This window comes from Tiliqua scincoides, chromosome 3, assembly GCF_035046505.1.
Source record: "Tiliqua scincoides isolate rTilSci1 chromosome 3, rTilSci1.hap2, whole genome shotgun sequence".
Lineage (NCBI taxonomy): Eukaryota > Metazoa > Chordata > Lepidosauria > Squamata > Scincidae > Tiliqua > Tiliqua scincoides.
Genome location: NC_089823.1, coordinates 159,069,635 through 159,085,417, shown reverse-complemented (window position 1 = coordinate 159,085,417; position 15,783 = coordinate 159,069,635). Strand labels below are relative to the sequence as shown.

Sequence of the window (15,783 nt, the reverse complement as noted above, 5' to 3'; positions counted from 1 at the left end):
GGGCCAGGATCTGGTGGTTATGCCACATCCCGACCCTATTCCCAGGCAGCACAGTGCAGCCCCTGCTGCTCCATTCTGCTTGAATCTGTGCCACCTCATCAGGTAGCACAGATCTGAGTAGACCCATTGGGACCACTGCAACGCTACATGGGGTAAGGGGAAAAGTTTCCCTTTGCCTCGTGTTGCGCTGTTTCTGGTCCCAAACTTGTGCTGGATGCAACTCCAGCACAAGTTAGGACTGGGCTGTGAAAGTAGTAAAAGAATAAAAGCTAAGAAGAGTGGAAACACAATGAGCAAATGCACAACAGCATGATCCAGGGCATGATTGCACAGAAGAAAGCTCCACTGAGTCCAGTAGAACTTTCTCTCAGAAGGAGGGAGAAAAGCAAGCTGAGAAGACTAGGAAGGGGCAGATTAGATATATAACTGCTTCCATCCGCACTGTGATCCAAGACATATTTACTCTAAAATCCCAAAGAGTCCAGAAGAACTTACTCCAAAAAGAAACGTACATATGCTCAAAAACAATCTGCTTCAATAACAACAACAACAGGTATTTATATACCGCCTTTCTTGGTCTTTATTCAAGACTTTATTCAAGGCGGTTTACATAGGCAGGCTTTGTACAATCTGCTGAGTATGCTTGGAAGGTCTTCCAGGAGCCACAGAATATCAAGGTGGCAAGGGGGGGGAGAACAAAAGTTAACAGAAGAAAACCGGGGGGGAGCAGGAAGAAAGAGAATTGGCTTCTTGAACATTTCAACAACTTGAGATGAACAATTCAGTGTTGGAGATCCAACATCGTGTTTCTCCTCTTGTTGCATACATTGTGTTTCTCCTCTTGTTAAATATGAACATTAAGATTAAAAACATCTTGAAGTGTTTACTGAAAAGTATTAAGTTAATATTCCACTTGCCAAGGTGAAATAGGGTCTCTAAAGGGTACAAATATAAGAATAGCGAACATTAGCAGATACAGTTTTGCATGGCAAAGGTGTTTAAAAGTGTACTTACTGCAAGTGCCGCCACTGAACATTGGAATTGTCTCAAACATCATTTTGTGAAAGAGCAGTGCCACTGGTCTGTAATCCACTTGATGCTTTAACAGGTAGCTATAGTAATATACATAGCGCCTCTGACTGGGAATAGTTACTCCCTAAATTGAAAACGAAAGACCAAAAACATGTATTATCTTTAGCATTTTCATTGCTTGTTGTTTAACGAGACTGACTTACATGATTCATTTTTAGAAATTAATTTATGAGAAATGTATTTGCCTGTATGCTGCGCATATGTAATGGCTTGAGAAATATAGCCCAGTCCTTCTGAGCACAAACTAATCAACTCTAAAGAAAGTTCAAGCAAAGGCAAAACCAATTTCCCCAGAAGGTTCCACACACACTTAAGTGCATATTCATGGACAAATTATCCTTTTCCCCCCATTAATGCAAACAAATCGAAAGAGAAGGCACCTAAGGCAATAAGCTAACTAGGTTAAGATTAAGTCAGAGCACAGGCACATTTCCTCACATTATTTCTTTATGGCAAGGAGGAGACAAAGCATCAGAAAAAGGAACATAACATTCAAAATGGTTGCTTCTCCCCATATCTGTGATGCCCATGACAGTGCCGATCACTCAATGTAATCAGAGGGATTGTGTTTTGTTTGGCCCAATCTGGAGCACGAGAGTCTCCTCCCTGTGGGGGGAATGGAGAAGGGCTGGAGCTGGGCAGTCTCAGAGAGCTCTTAAGCCACCAGCATCCAGCCCCCTTCCTCCTTTTGCACGTGGGCACAGTACTGACACCCACCCACCCACCCCAGAGCAGTCTGAGTTCTACTGACCCCCCTGCCAAAAAGTTTGGACGCCCCTGCATTACAACACTTGGGCACTGTCTTCCATTACAGCAGGTCAGACAAACATCTAAATAGATCTACACCAGGGGTGTCCAAAGTTTTTGGCAGGAGGGTCACATCATCTCTCTGACACTGTGTCAAGGGCCAGGGAGGGGAAAATTAATTTACATTTAAAATGTGAATAAATTTACATAAGTTTACATAAAGTAATATACTAGAGGTGGAATTTCTAGTATATGATGAATTAATGAAAGTCTTGCAATAGCGCAAGGCCTTCCTTTGCTGCCGCTACTGCATCACAGACATGAAACAGCAAGCAGTGCAGGAAGCCCTCATCTCACAGCTCACGCAAGAGGTCAAACATTCGCCCTCATGCTGAGAGCAGTTGCGTCAGGCCAGTGTGGGCTCCAACAAATCTCTGGAGGGCCAGAGTCTCATTGGAGACTGGGGGCTCCCTGAGAGCCGCATTGAGAGGCCTTGAGGGCCACACACGGTCCCAGGGCCAGGGTTTGGACACCCCTGGTCTATACCAACAAAAGTATACAGTGACAAGGAGAGAAGGAAAACTATAACAGCTGATCAAGTAAGTTTTAAACAAAGAAGCCTCCTTGAGGCAATCATTATGGATCAAATGCTAGTTCTTTATCATAGTCTACTGGCCTTTCATTTTGCTCCACCTTTTCAATCACATCTAAGACAACTGATACAAATGTCAGATTAAGATTTCAGGTAAGTTCACTTGTTCAAAATAGGCTCCCCATTATGTATCCAAGCTACCCACCCTATGGTTGTCAATCATTGCACAGAAATCTAGAGTGGCCTATAAACAGAGAAAGTTGCTGCATCTGCGCAATCAGTGGGTGCTTTTTAAGCCACTATGTTCGTGGAAATCACAGATGAATAATCAGTGTCCAGCTGCAGGTAGACAGAAAAGTGTGTCCTGTATATTATCCCACACAGTGTCCTGGAGAATGGTTTGGATACTTGCAGAGACCAGCTCTGACCATAACAAGAACTTGGTTTTTCAGCAGGCTGGCAAAACTGATTTATTCTTTTACCAAAACAATGCTATTACATTGAGAATCACAAACTGTTCTTTAGGCAAGGGCTGGTTAAAGAGATTGCTTTTCAACTCCATACATCTTAAAACCAAGTTATAAATGGTTTAAAAATTGCAGATCATCTGTGTGTTAACCATAAAGGCTTTTTGCTGCAACAGTAACAATTTTTCACCGTTACTGTCTTGCCAGATATGGTTTTTCTAGCCTGTAAATACACCAATCATGTTTTTACAATGTCTTGAACACAGCAATACAGATTAACGGCAATGCTTTCCAACATGGCCTAATCATGTTAGTATTCTGAGAAGGTTTTAAAAAACTAGAAATAATTTTTTGCAGAATACAGGTGAAGCCTGTTTATCCAAGGATTTTACATCTGCTAATCTGGCTCAACACAGGTCCCCTGAACCCACATTAAGCTAGACTTGGCCCTACCTGAACCATCAGGAAGTAACTGGAGTTCCACACTGGTCATCTCTGGGGGACTTTCTGAAACCCGTGGAGGCCACACACATCCATCTACAGACTCTGTGGGCTTCAGAATGGCCCTTAAGGCAAAAACCCGCTACTTCCAGTTTTCCTCAGGAAATTGGATATCACTTTTTTGGCACTCCAGAGACATTCAGAAGCCCATATAGGCCACATGCAGACACGCACAGGCTTCAGAAAGCCCTCCGCAGGTGACTAAAGCACAGCTCCAGTAACCTTCAAAGGTTTTAAGGAGTCGAAAACCACGGATTTGCTTATCTGCAGTTTTCAGTATACACGGGGTGTCAAAGAAAATATCCCTTGTAGATATTAAGGCCCCATCTGTAATTCAAATTGTGTTCAACTCATAATTCATTCACCTTGAGTAGCTTCAAAACAAATTAGATACAATGAATTTCAATAAGACAAGGTACTAGCTCATATTATTTTCATAATATTCCATGCTAATTTGGCCCTTAACCAGTAGATAGCATCAACATGTAAACTGTTTAATTCCACATTTACAGAGATGAATCTAAACACCAGAAAACAAAAAGCATTGAAATGTACTAATTTAATCCTACAAGTAGCAACAGAAAGCTCTATTAGTATTCAGAAGATTTTTCCTACTGATTTTCCCTTTCTCCCTCTTAGCAGGAACATAAAATGTTCATACACAGCTTGAACTACAAAACCAATAGTGGGCCAGCATTTTAAAGTCGGAATACACCTTCATAAAATCGCTATTAAGTATTAAATTACAAGTGCAACATTAACTGAAGACAACCAAGGTTCAAATCACCATATGCCGAGTGATTCAACTCTGATAGTATCATTGGCCTGCATATTACACAAGAGTTACATTCCAGTCAGCACCTAACACTAAAATCACATACAGGTCTAACCTTGCTATACACTGATTTTTTATACACGGATTTGACTCAACACAAATGGCCACTGCAAATGAGAAGGAATGTGCTGATCCCTAGAGAAGGGGAAAAATGCACCCCTTTAAAATGCTTTTCTTACTGTTGTACAGATTTTTAACTCAACATGATGAGAAGGGCCCTTTAAATTAAAAGAAAACAGTCCTTTACAATACTTAGAGGGCAGCCAGCTGACAAGCCATCAATCATTCTCTCTCCAAGTGACCCCCTCCCTTCCCCCTGAACACATGAAAGAAAGATAATCCTTTCTAAGTGTCTGGAGAGAGACTGATTGTTGGATTGTCATCTTAATGACTCTATCTTAACATCACAAAGGTCAGCAAGGCTGTTTTTAAATCACCTGAGCAAAGGCACTTTGTTTTTTAAATTGATTTGCTATAGTTTGATTTTTGCCATTCACATGAGTTCTGGGAATGGAACCCAAAACAATGAGACTCAATCTGTAAACTCAAAATTACTTTAACATACCTTTTCCAAAAAACACTATACTATCTCTTTAAAAACTTTTAGAGGTACACAGGAACTGAGACCAACTGGGAAAAGCAGTTTCATTTTCTAGTTCAGGGGTCTCCAAACCCCAGCCCGGGGGCCACAAGTGGCCCACAGAAAGCTTCTATCCTACCTGTGGCCAGTCTCTAATCCCCTGAGAACCTCTGGCCCAGTTGACCAAACATAACCAGAGCTGTGCTTGTGGGGTGGGGGAATGGGGGTCCATTTAAGTGTGTGTGCTTTATTTCTTGGGCTATGTTGGTGCTTGGAAAAATCCTGGACATTTGAGCATATTCATTCATTCATTTCAGTCATTCATCTAAGTCCATCTCTAAAGTATTTATTTAAATTTTATATTTAATTTTTTTCCGGCCCTCGACACTGTGCCAGATATTTGATGCGGCCCTTCGGCCAAAAGGTTTAGAGACCCCTGCTCTAGTCTCAGGCTCCCTCTGGGGCATATATTTAGTAAACTGAATGGCAGGCAGAATTGTCTGCATTATTTAAATTGCTGTGTTTCTCTTTGTGTTTTTTGTTTGCTGAGCACAAGTAGTTAAATCTGCACAAATACAGTGTGCATAAGGTGTGAGCTGACTGTACTGACTGGAGCAGCCAACTTTCGGAAATGTTCAAACCCCAATTCAACAGTGGTCATTAAATGTCAGGTGCCAAATGAGCAAAAGAAGGCTGTGTACACATTTCCTTTTTTGTAATATTTAAAAGTTTTCTCTCTCTCTTCTCTTTCTGCTTAGGCTTTCAAAAAGGACAACATTTGAGCCCCCATAGTTCCTTCAAAAGCAGGCCATTCAATTCTTCTATAAAGACTCCAAAATCTAAAAATATAATGGAACATTTCTATTCTAAATAATCACATAGCACAAACTGTCAAATGCAGAAATTCTTCATTTTGAAGAAAGATGTCTCCCAGCAATACCATCCAGAAGTTCCTCATGCTATCAGTTGGCATAAGCCCACAATAGGACATTAGTACTTCCTTTTGACACTATAAATTACTGGTAGAAAAGACATCTGTTCCATTCTGTTGAGGGAACAGGCTCTATTGTCCTCTTTGCAAAGTAAGCTGACCATCTCCCAATCAGCTGAGAAAGCTGATAAGGTGGCTAGAAGCGTGGGCAGAGAACAAAGTTCTGTAACAAAGAGGATATACAGATCCATAGGAATTTGGCAACACCACCACAAAAAAAGGGAACTTGTCTGTATCCAAAATGAACATTTGGTTCCAATGGAAGGATGGTTGAGGGGCAAGTCAGTTCTAGATATAACAGACTAGGTGAAGGATGTGGCCTACACTGAAAAGAACATTATGATAGTGTCAAGATCATAGCGTTATCCCATGTCAAGTAGTCTAGTTTTTGAAAAGTGCCCTGCGCAACCATCACAGATTTCAATAAAATTTCTGTGTAGAATTCCACATGTCTCAAACCAACTTTGGTAAAGTTTTAGGTTCAACGGTAGAGTACATGTGGAGATATAGCCATTTGTTTGACCCCATACTGCGACCATGTTCAGTACGATTGTGAAATTTTGACAGCTTTGAGAAATAATATCTTCCTTGCTATTTTTTCCAAAACAAATGAAACTTAGACAACTTTTTGCGCTCTATTTAATGAAAATAACAATTTTTGTTGAGAGCGTCCAAAGTGGTTAAATTGCAGCAAAGTTAGCTGAAAAAGTCAGTGCTCCAAAAAAATTCAAGTTTAATGTTGAATAGCTCCAGCAATAATTAAGTAATAACTGTGAAATTTAGTGCATAATATCCCAATATAACTTTGTGTTCAAATATGTAATTTCAACCTCCTAGCTTTTTGTGTCAGTTTACAAAGTTGATGAGTTTTGTAAAAAGGTCAAAAATAGGGTATTTTCAATCTGCTTTTACAAAAAAGTACCTTCTAAAAGTGCTTTTAAACTAATCTCATTAGAAAGAGCATGTTTCAAACCTCTTAGAAAAGTGAGTTTGATTTTCTAAGGTGGATAAACGCATGTGTTCAAATATGTAATTTCAACCTCCTAGCTTTTTCCATCAGTCCTAGAATGCCCTTTAGAGCCCAATCCTGAATTCGGCACTCCGGCTTTCTAATTGGGCACAGTGTCGCAAACGTGCCGGAAGGTACGCTTGCAAGGCTTACTGCCAGGCTACCGCCCAGGCTACCAGTGCTGGCACTGGGCTAACACTGGCCGGGCACCCAACCTCCGCCACTCGGCAGTCTCACGGACCACCAAGCTGTGGAGAGGAAAGCGGGGGGGGGGGAGAGGGGAGGAGGAGGCGTTCTGGGAAAGGGGGAGGTGGGCAGAGGGCGGGGAGGAGGCATGCCAGTGAGGCGGGGGTGGAGAGGGTGGGTAGGAGGTGTGTTGGGGGGGAGCTGGGAGGCAGAGAGGCGGGTCTGGTAGAGCTCCACTCCACCGGATCCAGTCCGTTCATGTAGGGCTCAGCGCCCTACACAAATGCATTTACCTTATCACCAACCTTTTGGTCAGCGGTAAAGTGAGTAGCCCCAATGCGGGGCTGCTTCTCTTACCCGGGAGAAGGGGATGAAAGTCCTTTTCTCTCGAGGTGACACCCGCAGCCTGAGGCTTGTAGGATGCGGCGGCAGCCATTTCTGGTGCCGCCAAAGCTGGGCGCCCGGGGCAGTTCAGGATTGGGCTGCCCGCATGCATAGTAGCTTTAATCTCATGTGCCACAATTATTCACCTAAAATCATTTAAAATCAGTACTAAAATTATTAAATGCAATTTAAATTAATTAAAATTATGAAAGGAGAACTTTCTTCCTGGGTTCAATAGCTGTGTAGCTAACTTGGCAGCCTACATCTGAAAATTCTTTGTTAGATTTCTTGTACCCATAGAACTATTAGGGCTTGGGTGACTATTGCAGAAAAAAAATGCAAAGAAAAAAAAGTATGTCAAGTGGACCATCTCTTAATTTGAAATACATTCACAAGAATTAGGAAGCAGATGAAGAGAGTAGCAAGCACTGGTAAAAGACTAGGTTTTCAAATCTTCCTGATGTAGGCAGCAGGGCAGATGGCTTGAACTGTTCTGTAAATAAAACAGTCATCTCTTTGGTTCCAAGCATCAGAATGTAGGGGATAACTCAATTCTGTGTGGCCATCTAACAGGTGAGAGGAATCAGGTAATCCGCAGGTTGTGATAAGGGAGTCATCTGCAGGTGTTGCATGCGGATAATGGTTGTATTATGGATATTAAAATTCCACAAGTCTAACAGGTATGGTAATAACTGGCAAAAGAGTAGCCTGCTGCCAGAACTAGGATGTATCATGTTGACTTGGAACCAGTTCTGACCAAGAAGCAGATACCCTATACAAGATGAAAGGGTGGAGCCAAAATATTGACAAAAATAAGTTAGAGTGGTGAGGACTTTGAAAATCTGAATCTGCCAAATTATGCAGAGATAAAGAGCATCCAATTCCTTATTCTAACATTGTCACAAAACTCTTCAACAATACATTCCATATCAGATTGTGGAAAGTCTGCATTGGCTGCCCATTCGTTTCCGGGCCCAATTCAAGGTGCTGGTATTGACCTTTAAAGCCCTATAATGCTCTGGACCAGGGTATCTTAGAGATCGCCTACTCCCGTACAATCCGGCTCGTCCTCTTAGGTCATTGGAAAAGGCCTTTTTACAAGTGCCGCCGCCTAGGGAGGTACGTGGGGCGGCTGCAAGAAATAGGGCCTTCTCAGTAGTGGCACCAACGCTATGGAACTCCCTTCCCCTTGACTTAAGAATGGCTCACTCTCTTGAGACCTTTCGGCGAGGCCTGAAGACCCTTCTGTTTAAACAAGCCTTCTGAGTTCTCGGCCTTTTAACATCTTTTTAACATCTTTCAATATTTTTACAGGCCTGATTCTTTTATGACTTGCTGCTGCTCTATGCTCTTTTTACCTAGTTTTTTATTCTGACTGCTGTTTTTTATGATGTGTTAATATGTTTTTAAATTATGTTTTTAATATGTTGTAAGCCGCCTTGAGTCCCTTCGGGGAGAAAGGCGGGGTAAAAATAAAGTTATTATTATTATTATTAAGTCAAAAGACAGCACTTTGAGTAAATCACCTGCTTAATGACGACATATCCTGCTTAATTATGTCACTTCTGGCTGTCAGCAGGCACAATGAATGCTATTTGGCCCTCTGTATTAAACAAGCTTGACTCCAACTGATGTGTCATAGAGGTGAAACTTCCTCCATAGTGATAGATGTTCCCAGATGAGAAGTGATTATTAGTAGGGTTATTAGTAGGGTTATTATTAGTAGAGGGGGGGTTTGTTCCCAGAATGATGAGGCTTTTGATGACAGTAAATTGGGGAGGATCGAAGTTAGATAGCAAGAGAATGTGAGATCTTCTCCCCCTTTGAAGTAGGTCTGGAGATTGTTGGGGTTGGCAACTTCACAGCAGAAGTTGGAAATTAAGTTGGAAATTAACCTGATGCCAGTAAGCCTCATGAGTAGAGGTTAGCTGGACAGATGGTAGCTTATCTGAGGAAAGAGTAAGATGTGAAATCTTTTTGAACTGTCACTTGGATGGAAGCCAAGACACCTGGGTTGAGGGTGTATATGCTGAAGAGACACAAGGCAGAAAATGAGTCAGCAAAAATCAGGGCCCTTTTTGATTGGTGGACCCACCTATAAATTAGGGACAATAAAGTCCATCTTTACCTGCTCCTGGCTGTACTTGCTGGGAGACATGTTGAATGATGGAGGGCTAATAAGGCCCTCCTCTCAGCCCTGAGTGGTGAGAATCTTAGAACAGACAATGTAGTGAGTTGCTTAGAGTCCGTTATTTTCTTGTTGCCTTGAAATGTACGTACATACAGGCATAACCGAACTATACATGGATTTTTCACCTGAGGTTTTATCTCATTGCAATGAGAAATTAAAGGAAAAACATCCCTTTTAAAAACAGCTTTGTAACGGGAGAAATTTGGCAGCAGTCAGACAATCTCTTTGTCTCTCCAGGCACTTACAGAGGCTTCACTCTTAGGCAAGCGACCCCTCCCTTCCCCCAGGAGCACATGAAAATACAAAGCAGAAGTGATTATCAAATCCGCTTTCCATACTTTCCCAAGCTCTAGATGAAGTAAAGGCAGGGGTCACTTGCCTTAAAGTGAAGCCTTTTTAAGCACCCAGAGAGAGAGAGAGAGAGAGAGAGAGAGAGAGAGAGAGATTGTCTGCCTGCTGCCACTCTTGTGCATTAAGTAAGGCTGTTTTTAAACCACTGAGCAAGGGGACATTGTTTTTTTAAATGGATTTCCTTTAACACAATTTTTGGAATCCACCAGGGTTCTGCGAACAGAACCCTTATGGACACTGAGACTCAACCTGTACTCTTCACCTACGTTTTTGTGGAACTCCCATTCTGGGAATTGAGGAACCTGCTTACTAATTAATCTTTCGGACAATGTAAACAATAAAGCCTTCTTATCATGAACCATCTGGTTTGTATGCTTGTTTGGAGGTTGGAGAAATCTATGCATTAGAACAGAGGTGGCCAAACTCACCACTGCTGCACAATGGAAAAGCGGTCCCCCTTCGGACCGCTTCTTTCTGTTCTACCTCAGCACCATGCAAAGTCTCCCTTGTTTGGGGGACAGGGACGCTCTGAGCAGTCACACTGTCTGCCTGGTGTCCCAAAAGGCCATGCAACAGGACATCTGGGCAGCTGCATCTGCCCAGAGCATCTCTATCCCCTGAACAAGGAGGACTTTGCACAGTGCCAAAGAGGAACGGAAAGGTCTGCTCACAGTGTGGAAGGAGTCTTCCAAACCCTGGATCTGGCCCCTGGGTGGGGGTTTGACCAGCCCTGCTCTAGAGCAGTGGTTCCCAAATGTTTTAGCATTTGGACCCACCTAAATAAAGTTTCACTTTACAAGCCACTCAAGCCTCTGTGGCTATAAGAGTGATTGGGCAGCAATGCTCCCCCCTTAAGTTGTTTAACCCCTGATGCACGTAGCCTAATCTGCGATGTCACTTTCATGATACACCAAAAATTGGGTCATGACCCAACAGTGGGTCCTGGATCCATTTGGGAACCCCTATTCTAGAGCAGTGTTTCCCAAACTGTACATCATGACTCACTGGTGGGTCCCAATCCAATTGTTGGTGGGGCATGAAACTAACAAGGTGATAGCTTACAAGGAAAATACACTGAGACCTATGGAAAATGAAACTAAGCTGCACTGTGCATATACAGTCATGCATCACTTAGCAACAGTGATGCAGACCAGCACCCCCATTGCCGAGCGAGGTCTGACATTATGCAAAGCCTCCAAAGGCAAGGGAAACTGCTTCATTCACCTCTGGAGGCTTTTCTAAGCCTCAGAGGCAGCATGCATCAGAATGCTAATTTCAGGCAAAAAATGTGACTTCCGGTTTCCCAGGAAACCAGAAGCACATCCTTTTGACCAGAACAAGAATTCTGAGACATGTAGAGGTTGGGGGGATGAACAGGGACCAGTGGCGCCATCGCATATGCAGGCTGTCGCTGGTCGGAATGCTGTTAAGCAGTGCTCATCTGTACTTGCAAGTAGGCAGCCGTGCCACTGTCCACTTCAAAGGGCAGGCTAAGAGGAATGCAACACCAACAGAATGGTTGCAATCGGATAAACACAGGCCCCCAAAATTATTTGAGAAGCAAGTCCTGCCCCCCAAGCTGACAAATATATTGAGCCACATGTGCATGTTTATTCGTGAGCAAACATGTGCCTTTGCTCCTATTGAAGGCCAGGTGAAAGGAAATGCAAGGCCATTAAAACAGTCCCAATCTGATGGATGTGGAACTCAAATACTCCAGAAGGTGCCCACCACCACCAGAGCAAAAAGAATAAAAACAGAGGTCTGAGCTAATAAAGTGAAACTTTTTTAAAATAGTGTCATAAAGCTAGGTGGGTCCTGATAGTGTGTCATTTTTAAAGAGCGATTCCCGGTGCTAAAAAGTTTAGGAACCTCTTTTCTAGAGAATCCATTTTTTGACCGCTCACTTAAGCTGCAAGCCAGATAATTGAGAAGGAGCTTCCTTTCCTGTTCCTTTAAGATTGGGGAGCTTGGTAATCATGTAATATAATACCAAAAGGGTGGTAATAGATGATTATTCAACAGGTTATTTCTTTGTCCCTTTGTGCCAGCACAGGCATTCCAGCAGTGCTTGCAGCTGTGGTGGCCAGAAGGGCATGTGTGCTTACCTGGAAAATGCACATAAATTGATTATAAGTGTGAGTAGCTAACTGGATGACAATGGAAATAGACAGGAAGGGGTTGCTTGGAAAGGGGTTGACAGTTGCTGTGGAAATTAAGTATACCAATTACCTGGATCCTTCCAAACCCACCCCCCTTGGGGGACCATCATGGCAGACTATTAACAACATGGTTACAGCTAAGTGGTAAGTCTTTGCAGAGAAGATGAAAGATGTGAAGTATGATTGGAAATGGAGGCTCTGAATTCAGAAACAAATCTATTAGAGAAACAGAAGACTGGAGGGAGGACTCATTGTTTTCCTCTACACAGAGGATAAAAGGTGTTGAGCCTGTGAATGAGGAGACCCTGGACAATGCTTACTGCCCTGGACAATGCTTACTGAGCTCCACTATATAAACCTTTCCTAAGTCGTGCATTTTCAGAGTATGATTTCCAAGACTTCTGACTAACCTAAGTCTCACAAATCACACACTGAAAATTTACTACACTAAGTTTCCTACTTACAGAGAGGTTGGGTTCCAACACTTTGCTGCCCCCCCCCCATAAAGCAAAGTAAAAGTCAGAACAGCAAACTATGTAAACATTATTTGTGTTGTACGGTGCTTTCTGAATGTGCCAAGCACTTCAAATGTATTATCCTGATGTACAACCATCCTCTAAGGCAGCGGTTCTCGCACATTTAGCATCGGAATGCACTTTTTAGAATAGGAATCTGTGAGGACCCACCAGAACTGATGTCATGACCTTAAGTGACATCATCATACAGAAAAACTTTTAAACAATCCTAGTGTGCAATCCTACCCACACTTACCCAGGAGTAGCCCCATTTACTATCATTGTTAAAAGAATATACATAGTAGCTTGTTAAGAGTACAGGTCTGTAACATTTCCCCAAAGGCAGTCGCCTATCATGGTTGCACCAAGTCTAATACATTAAAAATAAAATATTGAAATGAATGGGGATTCACCTGAAATTGGCTCGCAACCCACCTAGTGGGTCCCGACCCACAGTCTGAGAAATACTGCTGTAAGGCAAGTATTATTATCATTCCCATATTTCAGCTGGAAAGCTGAGGCTGAGTGACTTTGCCTAAAGCTACCTAGTGAATTCTTTCAAACAAGGGAAATCGCAATTTCCAGGTCTGTCTCTTAGCCACTACACTACACCAGTTTCTCAGATGGAATGAGCTAAGTGAATAAAGATTCAACCAAGAGCACTTACAGAGCTCTCAAAGAAAGATCTCATTCTATGCTGCTGTCTGTACAGATGAAAAGCAAGCAAGTGGGAAGATGTTGTGCCTATCCCCTCACCCTGTGCTGTGAAAATTTACAGTATACAGCAAAGGATGGGGAGGCTTGCTTCTAATTTGACACATTCCCCTGTATACAACTGAAAAGAATGAATGAGGCTTTGGAACATAGTTTTAGCCCTAGTAAAAACAAGACCATAGGGTGTTTCTAAAGAAAAGAGTATTTACAAAATATCTGTTAAGTTGAATTGAATTTGTAGTTTTAGAACCACAGTTCTTTTTATTATAACTTTAAGAATTTCAATTAAGTACAGCATTAGGAAGTGGTTTCACAATCTACAATTTTCTAATTATCTAAAGGATTTCAAGGAAAGATGATCAATCCCGAAAACAATGAGTTTATATACAGCATAATTTTTATGCCTCATATGTACCAACTTCCCCACATTTTAGGCCTGGTCAGAATGCAACAAACTTTCCAGTATAACACATAGGAACAAGCTGACAAGCAAAAATGCCCTCTCATTGTGGCTGGATGGGAGTTGCAAAAACAAGAAAAAGAGTTTTGGGGGGAAAGGAAGCATCTATGCTTTTCAAAAGCCTAATCAGCGGGAACATGAAGCCACCTTGCCTTCTCTTCACAGACAACTCTGAGAGAAAAAGTAGAAGGGGCTTCTGTCCCCTCAGCAGGGTCAAGCATTTTTGCTCAATGTTCGTGTGTGCATAAAGACTGCCTTCATATCAAGCTCCTTTGGTATTTGAGTGCCAAGGCTTTCCTGCTTATGCTGGCACAATTCACACTCATCTACCCAATAGTATCTCAGCCAGTACTGGAACTGTATATCGACACAGGCTGATTCCAGGAAGGGCAAGTGCGTTTAATGCTTAGTTCCTCCTTTCTTTTCACTCCGATGTTGATAGGCAACCCTAATTTCCCTCTGCCCCCTTACATTTCAAACGTACACATCAGGAAAATGAAACATGCAAAGTTAATGAAGTGGGTATAATACTTCCACAGAAAGCCAAACTTAACAGTGTGATGTCTCTGTAGATGGGATCATATGAACTTTTCTGTGTAGTGTATGAAAAATTGCATAGTTTCTCATCCCAGGAAGTAAGAAAACTCCAAGATTTTGTACCAACCCCTCTTGTGTTTTCTCAAGGCTGATTCAAGAAACAGGAGGAAAGTGCTTCTAAGAACTGAGTTACTCTGAAGGGCTGGGCTGGTACAAACACTTCTTTTGTTGAAAGAAAGAATGTACTCACTGGTCTATTTAGCCCTTGTGACAAGGGACAGATTTTTGTTGAACTGTGCAGTGGCAGAAATAAAGCCTTGTATCTGGATTGTTACAAAATCTGAACAACCTGCCTATGACAAGAGAGTTGGAGGGTTAGGAGGAAGCAAAAAGCAGTATTTTAATTGCTAAGAGCTTTTCAGGAAAAATGTAGATTCCTCTAATATAGTTGAAGCAAAGAGGAGCCATCATACCTCAAAAAAGACAGCATGAGTGTTCCATTTTATTTATTATTACTGAACTTTTTTTGCATTTCAGAGTTCAATTTTGGTTTGGGTTCAGGACAAGCAAGCAATTTATATTTAACTTCAGCTCAGTTCGCTCTCTGAACTGGATTCTGAGTTTGGTTTGACAGTCTGCCTAGAACTGTGCTCCCACTACACCCACTTTTCAGTGTACAGCATCTCTCAAATAAATAGCTGGTAAAGGTTGTGGAATGAAGTCAACAGCTCTTCTTTAGGCCATTTGTAGAGCTGACTGGGGGTACTGCTGACTTTCTATCCCTTTTTATGAATGCTGTGCAGGGATTATAGGCAATGGGAGTCAAGTGGATTAAATTGTTACAATTAAGCAGCAACATTTAGGCTGCAATCCTAACCACACTTTCCTGAGAGTAAGCCCAATTGAACAAAATAGGACTTACTTCTGAGTAGACCTGGTTAGGATTGTGCCCTTAGCTGATTAATGTATATAAAATATTTAGATTTAAAAGGTACCCCAATTACTGGTATCACTTCTGCACCTCATTTGAGACTGTGAGCCCTCTGAGAACAGGTAACAATTTATTGATTTTGCTATGTAAACAGCTTTATGAACTACTTTTTGCTGAAAAGTGGTATATAAATGACAACAGTTGCAATGTTTCAAGTCAAATTATGCCATGGCAAAAAAAACCATTCTGGCAATTAACAAATTTCACAAACTGGTACACAGTTACAAGACAGTCTTTCAAGTAGTCCAATAAGATACACAGTGAGTTACGTGACAGAAGCATAAACTACTGTTCCTCCATTCATCCCAATTTTCTTGCAGAAGGGCATTGCTTTAGAACAGGGGTGTCCAAACATTTTGGCAGGAAGGCCACATTGTCTCTCTGACACTGTATTGGGGGCCAGGAAAAAACCATCTGCATTTCAAATTTGAATAGATTTTCATAAATGAATATATTAGAGTTGGAACAAATGAAGTAT

At 41.9% G+C, this 15,783-nt stretch overlaps 1 protein-coding gene across 1 annotated transcript in view; it reads right to left on the bottom strand.

Annotated features, from left to right (window-relative positions):
• PTEN (phosphatase and tensin homolog) overlaps nucleotides 1-15,783 on the bottom strand; it is a 76,558-nt gene that overhangs the window by 17,370 nt on the left and 43,405 nt on the right. Inside the window, exon 6 of the mRNA XM_066620965.1 lies at nucleotides 1,015-1,156. Coding sequence (XP_066477062.1) covers nucleotides 1,015-1,156 — 142 coding nt within the window. The remainder of the gene's footprint in view (nucleotides 1-1,014; nucleotides 1,157-15,783) is intronic.